Source organism: Cavia porcellus, unplaced genomic scaffold (assembly GCF_034190915.1).
Source record: "Cavia porcellus strain 051 isolate PalLab524CR breed Dunkin Hartley unplaced genomic scaffold, mCavPor4.1 scaffold_26, whole genome shotgun sequence".
Lineage (NCBI taxonomy): Eukaryota > Metazoa > Chordata > Mammalia > Rodentia > Caviidae > Cavia > Cavia porcellus.
The window spans coordinates 18,788,496-18,805,318 of NW_026947509.1; the positions used below are offsets into that span (position 1 = coordinate 18,788,496).

General features: G+C 38.3%; 1 protein-coding gene across 9 annotated transcripts in view; it reads left to right on the forward strand.

The window, feature by feature from the left end:
• The window catches only part of Syt14 (synaptotagmin 14), a 244,020-nt gene that overhangs the window by 165,112 nt on the left and 62,085 nt on the right, over positions 1-16,823 (forward strand). For all 9 annotated transcript variants that reach the window (XM_063236812.1, XM_063236811.1, XM_063236813.1 and 6 more), the window contains 2 exons: positions 10,129-10,400; positions 15,173-15,622. In XM_063236812.1, the coding sequence (XP_063092882.1) occupies positions 10,129-10,400; positions 15,173-15,622 (722 nt within the window). The remainder of the gene's footprint in view (positions 1-10,128; positions 10,401-15,172; positions 15,623-16,823) is intronic.

Below are 16,823 nucleotides of genomic sequence, written 5' to 3' on the forward strand. Positions count from 1 at the left end.
GTTTTGCTGTGTACAAACAACCTGTCAACTTTCTCTATATTGTTACAAAGGAAAAAGCACTTGCTAAATATCAAATGCCAAGGCCCTTACTTGACTTAATGAGAATACTACACTGCAATAGCATCTGCAGTTGAAGTAATTAAAGTTATGAAAACCTGCTATCATTTTTCAAGCCTATGATTTTTGTGGTAGCCAAAGTAGTGAAGGTATTCACCAAACGTATTACATAGATTTAATGCAATTATGATAAAAATACCAAAAGTATATGCAATTCTCAAGACTTTGCTTCCTTTTGGTCAGCCTTATTGTAGAAAGAACACTGTTTGCATCCAAATGTTCTCTCCTAAACCATGTAGCCACTACTTAGAAATCCAAAGTTTGGTGCCCACCAATTGCCAAGAGTATGCATTTTATTTTATAAACTCAAGAACTGAGAAAGTAACCGCAAGCTAATTTCTTGGATTTATTCTTAGGCATTTGATTTTATGTGATGAAATTGATTTAAAATTTTACTTTCTGACTGTTCATTGCATGTGTATAGATTCTTTAAAATACTAATGTTATATCCTATAACCTAGTGAATTTACTTACTCTAATAGATTATCTCTAAATTACTTTTATTGTTTGCACCCTCATCATCTGAGAGTAGTTTTTATTTTTTTCAATCTTTCTGAATGATATTTTCTTGCCTTATTGTACTGGCTTGAACACCAGTATATTGTTGAGTAGAAATGGTGATTATAGGCATCCTTGTCTCAGTTCCATCTCAGAGGTGAAACTTTAAACTTTTCACCATTAGACATGCTTGCTGGGGCACTGTCATAGATACTCTTCAGGAGATAAAGAAAATTGCCTACTGAGTTTGCTTACACATGTTATCGTGAATGGGTAGTGAATTTTATTAGTGCTTTTTAAAGCTATTATAATTATCATATTATTTGTTACTTTTATTTTTTCACTGCAAAGACTTTGATTGATTAAATTTTGAGTAATAAACCCACCTAGAGTAACCTGGCATTCCAGCTGTAAATCCATACTGTCTTAGTTACTTTTTACTCATTGCTGAAACAAAATACCTGAAGCCCAATTTGAGAAAGGAAACGTTTATTTCTTACAGTTTTTGGAGGTTTCAGTCCACACTTAGTTGGCTCCAAGGCAGGCGGGCATGGCTGGGCCGCAGTTCATGGTGGCTGCAAACAGCAAGCAGGATCCAACAAAGAGCAAAGCACACCTTCTTCCTGCCATTACATTGCATCCTGGCTCCACCCCTTTGTGGGTGTAGCACTGACATCATGAATCTAAGCACAAGACAATGAACTGTCACAAATGCACATGCAAACTCATGAGGCCTGAGAGCCACAGACATAGACCATGACATTCCACCCCTGGCCCCCAGGACTCATGTACCTCCTTTATACAAAAGACATTTAGTCCACCTCCAAGAGTTGCCAAAGTCCTAACAGTTTGAGCATTGCTGAGGAGTCCAAGTCCCAAATCCCCTCCAAGATCTATGGTAAACTCTTAACTGTAACCCCTTGTACAAATGAAACAAGGTTAAACATTTCTGAAATGCAAAGGCACAAGATAAACATTACCATTCCAAAAGTTACAAACGGGAATATAAAGCATTGGAAACAAAGCAAGTCCAACATCCAGCATGGTGAACATTCAGAGATCCATGCTCAGCATCTGAAGCAGTCTGGTTATAAGCTCCAAAAGGCTTGGGTGATTCCAACCCCACGGCACTTCCAGGGATATCAGATCCTGAAGTTTTTCTCCTAAATTCTCTCTGCTCAGTTTTTGCAGCTTTCCTTGGATCATCCATGTTCCTGGCTTTTCCAAACTTCTGGGGTCTCCACTGCAGTTTTGGCTTCACTCTTTGGCCTCCCAGGCCCCTTGTAATCGAAGTGGAAGCCATCTTACCCTCAGAATTTGTGCATTTTCCTTGCACCTAAAATCAGCACCTTGTAGATGCCGCCAAGGTCTGCTGCCAGCTGAAGCAGTAGCCAGGCTTTTCTCTCTCTTGGCTGTAGGGGTCAGTTGTGTGGAGTACAGGGCTCTGTTTACCTCATTGTGAGGAAAAGCTTCTCTATGTTGCCGCCCTTCTGGAACCTCATGTGACCTCTGTCACCATTCTGGAACCTCATGTGGCTTCTTTCACCATTCTGGAACCTCATGTGGCCTCTGTTGCCATTCTGGAACCTCGTGCTCTGCAGCTTTCTCCTCTGAGCAAATTCTTTTACCTTTGCAGTGAAGCTGCAAAGGGTGGAAACTCGCTTCCTGGGATGTCCCAGGGCCATCTTTCTTATCTCTCTGTTTCTCCTCAGCAATCAAAATCTCAACTCTGCCTTTACAATCATAGCCTTCCTGGCATTTTCCTTCTGGCCAAACTCACAGTATTGCAAATTATCCTACTGGGCACTTTGCTCTTGATTTGCAACATAAAGCTAGCTAAAAGCCCCCAACAATAGCCATTCAATTGCTTTTTAATTTCATTTTCAAGATTAATCAGCTCATTGCCCTTTATCTTAGTCTCAGGCAAAGTCTCTGGGCAGAAGAAAAATGCAGACAAACTTTCTGCCAAGACATAATACACATCATGAGGAGTCCAACAATCAGTGCAGTCCTTCTTCCCAGCAGAAACCTCCCAAGCTTGGTCTTTACCATGAGGCTTTCTATCAGCCTTCTGGTCTCCTGAGCTCTGACCAGAATCTCCCCTACAGCCTAAGTTGCTCCAGCTCTGTGGATCCAGGTGACATATCCGAACCTTTCCAAACTCCACCCACAAGCCATTTCCAAATCCTCTCGAAAAACATGGTCAGGTATAGTCACAGCAAACGACCCCTCTCCTGGTACCAAATTCTGTCTTAGTTATGTTTTACTTGTTGTTGAAACAAAATACCTGAAGCCCAAGTTGGGAAAGGAAACGTTTATTTCTTACAGTTTTTGGAGGTTTCAGTCCACACTCAGTTGGCTCCAAGGCAGGCGGGCATGGCTGGGCCGCAGTTCATGGTGGCTGCAAACAGCAAGGAGGAACCAGCAAAGAGCAAGACACAACTTCTTCCTGCCATTACATCACATCCTGGCTCCACCCCTTTGTGGGTGTAGCACTGACACCATCAGTCCAAGCACTAGACAATGAACCATCACAAATGTACAATGCAAACTCATGAGGCCTGGGAGCCACAGACATAAACCATGACACATATCCTCCTTATCATAGCTGCAGAGTTTTTTTTCTTCCAGTATTTTGTAGAGAGCTTTTTAATACCTATGTTCACAACAAGGATTGGCTGATACTTTTAAGTCCTAGTATCAAGGTTGTTTCAACTTTATGAAATAATTTAAGAAATATTCTTTTAATATTATCCAAAACATTTTGTGTAAGTCTAAAAGCCATTTGGGCTATTATGATGTCTTGTTTTCTTCAAAATAGCTGTTCTTATCATCACAGACAATAATATCCAACAGTCCAGTATAAAACCATTCCAATGAATGAGTGAAAACTTATAAGGCTTCAAAGCCATATAATGGGGAATCATGATTACCACATACTTTTATGTATTTGTATCATTTCTTACACTAGGTAAACTATTTGGTATTCATACATGTGAGTTTCATTTATTTCACTTATGAGTATGGTCATCAAGTTTGAGGGTATAGGCAACTACTTTGAAGCCAATAAGATTCACTATAATGCCCATTCTGGTTTGACTATTATCTTCTTTTGAAGTTCAGTAATGTCTCCAATGTTTAGGTTTTATTCTGTACTGTTCGATTTTATTATACTTGATGATATAGGCAATTCTTTTTAAGGTAGAAAGAGGCATTATGGTAACTGTTATTTATTACCTTGTATTCTGTTTTTACATCATGTACTATGTCCATCCTTTTGATTTGACTGACTCTGTTTTGTTTTGTCACATTTGGTTTTATTCTCTTCCAAAAAAAATAGTAAGAAGTGTGGGAGTAATAAAACCCAAAATGTGTAAATGTTACTGTAAAAAAGAGAGGAAAAGAAAGTGCTCTAAAGGACACAAGTGTAAGTGTGTTTAGGTGTGTATTACCATATTACTAAGTTTTTGTTGGATCATTGAACACAACTGTTTGCAATCTCACTGTTTGTCCACTTTGTATGCTTTAATTTTGTAACGAACAACTATTTCTAAGAGGACAATATGTAATCTATTAACTTGTGATTTCTTACTGGTTTTTTTTTTTTTTTTTTTTGAAGTTCTGTATTACTTGTACCCTTTTACTGTTTTTTTTTTTTTTTTTAATAAAACTTTTTTTAAAAAACCATCTGGGCCTGGAATTTTCTTTTGGGTGAAGTTCTAAGCTATGGATTCTGTTTCTATAATAGGTATTAGGTTATATAGTTTTTCTGCTTATCCTTGGGTCCATTTTGGTAGGTTGCACACTTGTTTTGTATAGGTATTCCACATGTATTGTGAGAAGTGCTCCTCTCTTTGTATCTTACCAAATGGTGCACAATTTTAATTTTTCCCTTCCTTGTTACATTCACTTCTATCTCATCACTTCTTCATCAAAGTGGCATCTGCAGTCTTCTCCATAGGAAAGTTATCTTTGTAATCAATAACTATTGTGTATGAAGGTACTTCATAATTATGCATATATTCAATTCTCAAAAACTCCTTCAGTTTACTTGTAGATTTATTTGTATCATATGAACTTGTAATTTCCTGCGTTCTTAATAAATTATAGTCTGTTATCAAAGGTTTTTATTTTGAAGTTTAAGTAGTTCATGGGGTTTGACTTGTGGTATCCTGTTTGCTGTGCCTTATTTGTCCTTTGACATGTCCCATCCTTGAATATTTCCTCACTTCTAATACAACTAGCTTTTCTGAGCTCCTCTTGTATGGGGTCCCCACCTAGCTCTGGAAGTAACGATTTCTTCCAGAAGTCTGCATCCTTGCAATGGAGAATGGATTCAGAAGCCTGGGTGTACGCATTGGTTGTGCTCACTACTGCTGAGATGATGGTATTTGTTCCTAGCCTTCAGTGCTCAAAGCAATGGTGCTTAGGTGTGTTTGCAAGCAAGCACACATTTAAAGTTACATTTACTTTTATCTCTATAATTAAAATATGAATTCATATTGATATTGGTAATTCTAATATAACACCATAGAGTTAGGCCTAGCATTTTTCTTTTTCATATTTGTAACTCCCTTCTCTTAACAGTGACAGACTGCATTGCCACTAACTTTATATACTTCCTGTTTGACCCCATCTGAACACTTGCCCTCCCATCTCTCTGCATGTACTTCTTTTGAATTCTGATAACTCGTGCAGCCTTCCCCACTGGCGGACATCCTTGTGGGAACATGGGGTCTCACCTTTTGGATATCCTCATCACTTTAAATATGCTCTTGTTACTGGGCTCTGGGACTCCTCCTAGAGATTCTTCCCAGGTTCATGGCCTGAACAAAGAATCGGACCAAATAAGCACAAAAGGTAGTAAGATTTTATATTTATCAAAGGCAAAAAAAGAAACTTGTTCTGCAGAGCAAGTGCAGGCTAATTAAAAAGAAAAAGAAGTACCCTCTCAGAGTGAGAGCAGATCGCTGTGAAAGGGTTCAGTAACTTAACGGCAGCATCTTTTGTATGTAGGCCATCTTATCAAAACCTTGCCTGATTTCTTGCAAGACAATTTGAAGGTGTACTTTCTGATTAGTTCCAGGTGCAAAGCTCATGTATATGTTTCCTGGATCTGTATGATTCGTAGGTCTCACCCACTTGCCCAGCCCACATTGCTACACCCTAATCTTTTGTCTTACTCTGATTTGTTCTTGCTTAAGTTCAGCCCTGTACTGGGTCCAAGACTCTTGCTTTTTCCTGCATGTTGCCTCCTCACCCAGATTGGGCTCTGACACTATACTTTAGGCTCCCCACTCCAGACGTGCTGGTTTCAGGTCTGTGAGAAGCTCCAAGATTCTTCACCAGGTATACTCTGGTGGACATTGCCCACTGCATCTTACTAAGTCACACTCTGTTTTAGGTTGTTGCTGTACTCATTAGTTGTCCCTTTCTCTGAGACTAGTCCAGGCTTTGTTGCTGCAGACTGAGCAGTCCCTCTGTAGGGAACCCAGGTAGCCTCCCGAGGTTTTGGCCTCCGTTGCTGGGCCTGTCTCTCTGCCGACTCTGGCAGCTGTGGAGGACAGCCCCACTGTTCTCTTCCCTATGAGCACTGACACTACTCCTGGCCAGTCCCTGAAAAAGAAGGCTCTGGTGCCTCTGGGGTTCTGATGTTGTCTACTGCCTGGCTCTCCAATGAAAACTGACACCCTTGTGTCAGTTGGGCCCCAAAGTAACAGCACACTGGGTTTCCCATACATACACATCTCCCTCATGCCCTGGGTCCTAGCGTGATGCTTGAGGACACCTCCCAGTGCCCTGCTTAGTAGTTTTGGGACCGAAGGAAGGACAGGGAAAACGCTAATGTGTGAATGTCTGCAGGATCTGAAATGACCTCCTTTTTATTCCTGGCATTAATAATTTATGTCATTTCTTTTTTTCCTGACTTGTGTGTTTCAGCAGTTTATCAATTTTATTAGTGTTTTCAGTGAATTACGTTTTGGTTTGCTAATGCTTTTCAAGTACACATGCTTACATTTATTTTTCTGATTTTTATTATTTCATCCTTCCTATTTTGAGTTTTAATTTGCTGAGTTTTAAAAAGTTTCTTGAAGTGGATGCCTAGATCATAATTATTTTCAACCCCCTCCTCTCTTCTTGCTGAAATGTATGCACTTGGAACTAGACATTTCTTTCTGTGTACAGTGTTAGACAAGTATTTGTGTGTATTATTTTAGTCATTCTCCTCAATATATTTTCGATGACAGTTATTTCTTCGTGGATCCATAGTTACTTAGAGTACATTTTAATTTCTGATTATTTAGTTTTCTGTAGGTTCTCTATTTGTGTTTTTGTTTCTGATTTAATCCTACAGTGCTCATAAAACATCCTGTTTTGCTTCAAATTTTGTAAAGTATGTTGTGCTGCAGTTTATTCCCCATCTCATAATCAATTTGGCAAGCTCTCGCAGGTACTGTAAAAGTGAATTCTGCAGTTGTTGAATATTTACCATTTCCTTAGAGCTGTAGTTGTCATCACTGTGTTAAAACATAAGATGAAGAACTGCTGGTCACATTCCATATATACATGCATGCTGTTCCATGAGGGCAAAAAGAAAAAGTTTTATCTTGCTCTAAAGGTGCTGTATAATATGCAGGTGGTAAATTAAAATGCTTAAGATATATCTGAATTGAATCCTTTCTTAGATGTAACATTTTCATTACATGTTGCATTAAATGTTTCATTAAACTTTCTGTCCACAGAAAGTTCTTTTTACAGTTGATGTTTACTGTGCAGTATAACCATAATATAAATTCTGTTACTTTATAAAACAAGTGCCTTAAGATTTTCTAATATCAATTAAATTTAAGCCAATTCTTAGTTGCTACATTGTTCAGACAACATGAAAGAGTTGTCAGAATAAAAATTTAAAAGGGTAGAAATTTTCATGATTATATAATTAAGTGAAATTTTAATTCTACATTGTATGTTCTGCAGTTGGACAAATAAAATACAAAAGTAAAAATAAAAATGTGACATTTTCAAAAATTTGAGCATATGCTGTGGCTAAAATAAATGTTCCAATTCACTACTTAAATGTTGTTTTTCTGAAATCTAGAAAATAGTAGTAAGATCTACCCAGTAAGCCTACTTAGATATCTTCAGCTATCACAAATATAGCTTGTGTGATTTGTGCCTTGGTTTCTGCAGAAAAGTGCATCTAAATGAGAGCCAGTGGGAAGCTAATATTAAAAAGCGAATCAGAAATAAGGCAGGAATTATATGGTCCCAGTCACAGCAGAAGAAAGTTGAGGGAAACATTGTTTCAGTGGGGCTGTTATTCTTGGAAAAGAAGAGCCATACCGAGAAAAATATAATCAATATAAACTCTGAGATCAAATTGCAAAATCGGAGGACACAGAGTGCCAGACCTGGATTATACTTGCTCTGCACCCAGTGACCTCCTCGTCCCTCCTCCTGAATCTATGTTGCTCAGGCGCGTGTTATTTTCCATACAGATTGATAACGGTCAGTAAGCTAACCCATCCCTACCTTCACATATTTTTGTGACTTCTGATCAAACTAAGCCAACTATGGCAAGCCCATTTCTCCTGCCAATGGTAGGTTTAGAAAGACACAGACTCACTTCTGTCCAGTGAAATCTGTCAGACTGTGTACTGAGCCTGCTGGGGAGGATCACCTCTCCTTTCAGAGAGAAGGGAAAGAAGATGGTGTGCTGGCTGTCATGCCACTGTGCTGGGAAATTCTTAGTTGACTTGTGCTGCAATAAGTATTTAGGTATCACCATTGAACTTGATGGCTGATTAAATATGCATTGTTAAAGAAGTAGACAGTGTTGGTATAATGATTTATAGACTATTGTTGGAGACTTACTTGAAAACAGTAGAAATCCACCTCTCAGGTTGTTTGTTTCATTACTGAACAAACAGATTTGTCTCAAGTTTTCAGGTTCAGATGCTTGGGTGCCTGTCATGTTTCTGCTCCATCCTTAAGTTTTTCACATGCTTGTCACTTCACAGTCACAAGGTGACTGCTGCACCCTCAAGCAGGAGGGGAGATGGGAAGGGACAAAGAATGGACAGAGTGAATTTTCCAGCAATTACCAAGAAATCAGAAGCTTTCTTAGAAACCCAATTCTGGGATCCTCTGCTTGAATCTTACAGGCCACCGTTTGTGGGCAGGGGCAGCCGCCTGCGGGGCCAGCTTCAAGCTCACCACCCACAGAAGAATTGAGTCACCCAGGTGCTTAAAGGCACTTGTTTCTGCTGTTCTGAAACTGTGTTTTTGTTGGCTGCAGCTTGCTGTGTGTGTAATCTATTTTCTCTTAATTAGCTAGAGGTATATCCAGGAATCCATTTTAAAGTTAGTATACTAGACTTTGGAGCTCAGATCCTTAGTTTTTTAATTCAAAATTAGAGCTTCTGATCAAATATATGCATTTCTGCGAAGCCAGTGCCAATTAGTGTTTCTTATTTGAACCAGATATTGTAGTAACTTTTAAGTGAGCCTTTCAGTTTTTATGTGAAGTTTATCCACTGTTAGGAAGGACAGAGAGACTGTGTGAAGTATTTAAACTGAGCTCCATGGAAGTTATAATGCAAACTACCTTTCTCAGTGTTCCTTATGAGCAAGGAGATCCATAGTCCATTAAAAATGAGCAGTGTTTAATATTGATGCCATAGTCCAGGTTTATCTCCACAGACTTGAGGCGCCTTTACATTGTATCCTGAGGTCTGTTTCCATCTCCCCTCCCGCTGCTACCTTCCTCCTTGTTCAAAGGTGCATTTATTTCAATCATGGACATAAATCATGGAGGGAAGATGGAAAAGACCATTTAAAAATGAAGTAAATGTAGTTCCCCATTCCTGCTCTCTGCGGGGGATGCTTTCTGCTATGCATAAGGTGGGCTTAGTCTATAGAACTAGGTCGGGCACAGGGCAGAGTGGCGTCCGTGCCAGGGGGAGCAGAGATACAGCTCTGTACCTTGGCTGGCCGCTGGGAGTCAGGGAACAGGGTCTGGGCCTGGGTCATGGGGTGCCTTATTTAGGATTCTAGACCTAGGATATGTTTGGAAGAACAGTTCTGCACTGCTAAGCTAAATGCTGGTTTATGTTCATCTCAGCCACAGAGGAAAATTGATAAGGTTTTCATATTTGCTTTCCCTACTAAGTTTTTATTGCTGTGGCTAGAAAGGCAAAGGAGTACTAGATGGAGTATGTATGTTGCCAGGCATATCGAGAAAGAGAACCAAATGATCTATTGAATAATTGTTTTTATGATGTATAGCAGGCTCTCTCTTACTGTATAACTTCTTCCTAATCCTACTGTGCAGAAGAAGAGCAAGGAGCCTGATCATTTTATTTCTGTATCTGAGAAGAAAACTTACTTGCAGGACCTAATATCATGTTGCCATGACTTAAATCCAGTTTTTAAGAAAGTCACAGTTATTGTAGCCCGTACCACATGCTGAGGCTGACTGGAAAGAGTGACCCACTTCTTAATCATTGTCAGGAAACTGCATTCAGAGAATGAGAAGAACACCCCCTCTGGACGAGCTGCAGCCGCCGCCGTACCAGGACGACAGTGGGTCTCCCCATCTCTCGTGCACACCCTCAGAGATTGGGGACAGTAAATGTGAGTTTTCCCACTGCAGCAACAGTCCAAGATGCTCATATAACAAGTGCCCAAGTGAAGGAAGCACAGGTCATGAAGTAGAAAGTTTCCATAATAAAGGATATGAAGAGGATGTTCCGAGTGACAGCACTGCGGTCCTGAGCCCTGAGGTAAGTACAAAGTTTGAGTGATTGTTGTTGGAAGATGATGCCCGTGCTCTCCTCCTGCTGGGAGGGGTGTTAGCCCCTCGCAGCTTACTTTGCCAGCTTTCATCCTTCACTGGTCCTCATGCCCCACCACCTATGCTGTTAGCACTGCCTGCCTGGTCGCCAGGACCTGCGCTCCAATGAAAAGACTGCAGGAGAGAAGGCTGCTGTTTTTAAACACTTTAATAACTAGAACAATTTACCTTTTTCTCTCGTCTGGAAGTTTTTTTTTTTTATTATAGGTTTTTAAATTTTAATTTCTTGAGTGGCACTTTTGCCACACGTGCTGGGTACTTTCATTGTGGCCATTTGGTCCGTGACATCTTAATTCTTTCTTTATGATCCCTCATCGTACTTCTCCCATCTGCTCACATTTGTAGTACTTCTGTCCCTCTGTTTCTTTTTATCTTTTGCTTTGCTCTTTATTCCTACTTCGGATTTGTCATGTAAGAGAAATCGTATGGTATTTAAACTGGTGTGTCTGATTTATTTCACTTAATCTTGTTTTCAAAGTGCATCCATCTTCCTACAAATGGTTCAAAGCCATCCTTTTTTATAGCAGAATAGTATTCCGTTGCATATAAATACTACATTTTCTGTGTCCATTTGTCTGTTGATGGATATTACCACTAGACTGTTACAATGTTTCACAAGTCTTTCAAAATCATCTTACCATATTTTCATTTTATAGAATATGAAAGAGATCAGTGATGATTAGCTTTATGATCAAATTTGAATTCATGACATGCATTTAGAGTGTTTGGTTGGTTGAGTTAAAGTTGCTTTTTTGAGCAAAAATGCAACAATGACAACAAAAATCATTGCATTTTCAAAATATTGCCATTTTTAAAAGAGAATTTATTTTAGTCTTTCTATAACATTGAAAACAATAAAGGTGATCTAGAGGGCTTCACAAGGTGGTTTTTATTTTTAGGATTCACTTTCCTTAAAAGTTTAGAATTGACAGTTTTACTACTTTTATTTCTGAAATACTGTAGTGTCTGTGTTCTTTGATGGTGAACCTTCTGATCTGTCAAACTAAATAATGAAACTAGTTTCCCAATGCACAGACCAATTAAGCTATGGATAGAGTATTACTTTTCTGGTATATCTACTGTTACAGTTTCTAACCTAGAAAAAGACTTCACATTGATACTTTATCAGTATTTCATGATTTTCCAAGAATGTTTGTATTCTAGCAATTAAACAAGTTTAAAGCAGGTATTTTGTGGTTTTTTGCATAGCGTATAGATAGCCAACAGTTAACAGTGAAGCCTGGATTGTAGAATAAACAGCAATAGATTTTGTCAGTCATGCTGGGAATCTTGCTGTAGGCTTCTATAGTCAGCTCATGTAATTCTGCCTGTCATAGTTTCAGGAAGTTTATGTTGTCTCATAAATGAAAATAGTAAGATTCAGGGACTTGCAGTTTGCCTAGGCACCATCAGCTTTTAAATTCTGAAACTACAGTTTAGAACCAGGTCTGTCTAAGAACATAGTGCTTTTAGTGGTTATGTTGTATTGCCTGCTTGATCTGAGTCATCATGTGGGAGATCACTTTGATGCAGTGCTGCCCACCACACATGCCACCAGAGGACCACACAGACCACATTTAGTTACACAGATGATATGTATGGTTGTACACATTTTTATTTTAATTCATTTCAGATCCAAAGCAATAAGTAAGAGGAGCAAAACGAGGTAAGTTAACATACCTAGGCTATCAGTAGGTGTAGGCAGAAGACCACAGTATTCATTATGGTTTGGCATGCCTGTCCACTTGTCAGCATTCCCATTTATCACGTGATGACAGGGATCATAATTGAGATTTGCACAAGGCTACCAAAGAGCCAACAACCTATACTTAATTTACAGAAGAGATGCAGGAGTGAGTACCACTGGCCACCCCTGAAACTTGCCAGTTAGCCTGCTGAAAGATGCAGATTTTCATCTGTACTCTTTTTGAGTGAAACAAAGCTGTCAGCACAGAGCAGTGTGATTTTGGCTTAGGTTTTCCACCCTTTCTATAGGAATATTCACTTTTTTAATGCTAGCTTCTACTCTTTCTGTGTCTTACCAGTTGTTAACTTAGTTGCTACATTTAGAGTATCTACGAATTCTGCCTCCATGCTGCTTTCCGTTGCCTTTCTCATTGTCTGTGATTTACTGTAGTGTGCCTGTATTTCAGAAGCTGTTAATTTACTGTGTTAACATTGCTTTTCTTCACTCTACTTGTTCTTGTGTCTTCTTCACTCTACTAGTATCATTGAATACAGTCAAGCAAATACACATCACATAAATATTTAGGATGTGCAGTGCTAGTAGTCTATGGTAGTATAAATTTACCCTTACATTTCTTCAAGTTTATTTTGCCTCTGTAATAGATATTATGTATCTAATGGAAAATTCTCTTTGCTCTTGGTTAATAAAGGTAGTGGTTATCATGGAGCCTTTCTATATACACAGTAGAGCCGAAAGAGGAAAGAGGGCTCAGAAAAATTGTCTGACTGCGTCCATAAGTTCTTTTGATGACCTGTTGATCACTATTTTTTAAACTTTGAACCAAGCACTTTGAAAGTAGACAGATTTTCTTAATGTCTATTGAATAATGCAGATAGCATCTTTTATCTACATTTTTTACCCTTTAACCCTGAGGTTTGTAAGAATTGTTGGAATTCTAAAAAACAAAACAAAAAACCAAGACAAAAACAAAGAAGCAGAATATTAGAGAGGCACTAGAAAAATCAAATTCACAGCTATGTGTCCAGGACCTTACAAAAATGTTTGTTGCCTAAAAAATCCTAGACATCATGACATTGTTTTCAAAAATATTTAATTGAAGTGTCAAAGATGTATCTTTAATTACAATTATGAAATAGTATACAAGACAGCTGCTTAACCTATTTTAAGAGTAAAAATGTTTATTGTGATTACTCATACACTTTAAAAAATTTCAATTCTTCTATGAAAATGTGTTCCTTCTCCCCAAATACTATTCTTCATTACTCATCTCTCTGTTCTGTATATGATACCAATTTTTTTTGTGCCTAGGATCGAACTCACAACCTTGCATTTGCCAAGCAAGCACTTACACTGCTGAGCCCAGCAGTGAGCCCAGAAAGAAACCCCAGCCCTATGATGCTAATTTTTATATGAGTTACAAGTTTAATGATTATGTGGTTTTTGGTTTTGTTCTGTAGAAAGAGTCTCCCCTACACACACATACCCCTAAAATAGAGACTGGCACATGGTAGGTACAGTAGTTAAGGTGAAATCTGAGGACTTGGACATACTGGCTATAAGAGAGGATCCAGGACTTGATACAGTCTCTGTAGGCATATATCCCTAGTCAAAACTCGAAGTTTTTTGAATAAATAGAAGAAAGAAAACCTAGGGTCAATAGTATTCACTGCCTTAGTAGACACTAAATACAAGTATAGGAATGTCTTAGTTAATTTTCTCCTTTTTGAGACAAAATACCTGACATTCAGAGTTAGGAGAGGAAATGTTTATTGTAGTTCACAGTTTGTAGAGGTTTCAGTCTGTAGTTGTCTAGCTCCAAGACAAAGTGGCATGGCAGAGGGGCATCATAGAGAAGAAATAGGTCGTGATGGGCAGAAAGTATCAGAGTATCGAACAAAGCAGCAAGTGACAAACAGTGGCATTTCCTTTCTGTCCTTCATATGCTGCCCAGGCTCGTGCCCTAAAGGCAAATAGCGTTCACACCCAGAGTTCGGCAGCCTTAATCCCAGTATTAGGGCCCCTAGATCCAGCACCTCCAAAAAGCCCCAGCATAACCACATGAGACTTTGGGAGACATCTAGATACAACTCATAACAAGGAAATTATAAAATTGGTTCACATTTTAAAATTAAAAATAAGGTTCATTAAAATATTTCAAGAGACATAGTGATGTGCTTGAAAAGTCAGAAACCTAGCTTGAGCATTGTCAGTAAGGTCACCTGTAGTGTAGTCCAGAGGGACAGGCAGGAATGTGAGATGCTTGCCAGTAAAAAGGGAACAACTTGTTTCAGTGTTACAATTAGTATGTGCACCCTAGTCTTACACTTTTGGCATATATATTCTTCTATTGCAACAGTAATTAATATTAGAAAATAATGTATTATTTTTAATTCTGGTTAAAATTAAATAAATATGGTTTGTAACTTGAAGAATAAATATATGAGTCCAATAAATACTTTCAGGGCTTTTAAATTTCCACATACCACATTTCATCAGTACCTAAGTCTATATATGTTAATATTCTATTGTAGATGGGACCGTTTTAGAGTAAATCCTGCAAATAGAACCAAATATTTCAATAGTACTATAATTATTATGTATACTCTCTTCTTCTGTGGCCTAGTACTGACAGTTTCATTGTTAAGAAAGTAAAATTTAGCAGTTACCTGCCAAAGGAACAGGGTTGTACATTAAAGCATATGTTTTAAATTCTCATTTATAAATAAAAGTATACAGCTTTCTCAAGATTGTAGTAGTGCATATTACATTTAGAATGTATTTTTTATCATTGATTTTAGTTTAAATTACCACTTAAATGCTCTAGCCCTATAGGATAGTTTTTTAATTGTAGCTGACAGCTATTTATATTTTTTGTGATGGTAAATAAAGCTTGTTTTCACATTACCCTTTTAATGAACTCTCAGGCATGTATTTACATGCTGGATTAAATAATAGAGTTAAAAACTGAAAACATTTAAATTTGCTTTTTTTAGGATATGTCAGCTCAAGGATCATCTTCACAGCTTCCTAAACCTTTTGATCCTGAGCCAGAAGCTAAATATGGCACCCTGGATGTGACTTTTGACTATGATTCACAAGAACAGAAGCTTTTGGTAACAGTGACAGCTGTCACAGACATCCCAGCACATAACAGGGCAGGTGGCAACTCATGGCAAGTACACCTTGTTCTTCTACCTATAAAGAAACAGAGAGCAAAAACCAGCATCCAGAGAGGACCGTGCCCTGTCTTCACAGAAACATTCAAGTTTAATCATGTCGAATCTGAGATGATCGGAAATTATGCAGTTCGCTTTAGACTATATGGTGTACATCGCATGAAAAAAGAAAAGATTGTGGGGGAAAAGATTTTTTACTTAACCAAACTGAATCTTCAAGGGAAAATGTCATTACCTGTGATATTGGAACCTTCTTACAATCATTCTGTGAGTATCTCACCAAATGATTTGGGTATAGTTTATGTTCATGGTATATGGTAGACACAATTTTAAAAATCTGTAATCAACCCAACAACTTTCTCAGTCAAGAATTTCTAAGCCTTGGATAGGTAGGTATGTTTTTTTTTCTTTGCTATAAATGTTACATACACTTAAATGATTTTTTGTAGATGGTTTATCCTTCATAAGAGTTCTACCCCCAGGTCCAATGTGTATTCCTTGTTCAGCATACATTAAACAGTTGGTTATGGGGTCAGCCACGCTCCTTACAGAACTGACAGTTTTCTTGTGAGTTAAAACTAGGTAACACATAGAGAGCTGTCTAGCCACCTGTTTTAATCTGCTATGTTGTAGAAAATGTTTGCTCTTACATAACATGTACAGCTTCCTAGATCCTGACTGGTTATCTTTCCAAAACTGCTGTGAAATTATTTTAAAAGTTCAAAACAGTCTAACCTCATTATTCTTTCCACTTTCTTAAAGATTTTGAATTCAAAATCTGAGAGAACACAAATTAGGTTTCTAGTTAATTCTGGTTTTCCTTTAGATCATAATCACTAACAAACCAATCTCTCTTCCCCTTCTCATATTTTTAGCTAGGTTCCCATAAGGTATTGCAGATCACCGGAGAGAAATATCTCTTGTAATCCAAAAACGAGCCTCTTACACCCCCAACCTCGAGTCCAAAAATGGGGCAAGACATGTTTTTTTAAAAAGCAGTGCTGATTTATTTTATCCTCGGCCCAGCGACACAATGCAGTTGGAGTTTGCAAAAGCTGTGCGTCTCCCTCAAAACCTTCCAGAGTTTTTGTAGAAAGCACAGTTTACAAAGTAAGGGGTTATGGGCGTGGATCAGGAAATCTGCTAAGGAATGAGGAAGATCTTTGTTTCCCTTTGCAGAGGACAGAGAAATCTTGCAGGAATTAACAATCCTTTGTCAACTTATTTTAGCACTCAATTTTAGACAACATCTGTTGTTTGCAGAGGCAGCAAGGTTAACATACCAATTAGGTCAGGTTCCTAGGGATTTACAATTCTTTACAGAGGGGAATGTAACATATCAATTAGGTCACTCAGAAAAAATGATGCATACAGAACAGTATGGCTGCGTCACAGGTACTTTGGTCATACAACTTAGGCATAACACAAAGATAATGAAGCTCTTTTTGCTAGTGTACAGCAATATCTA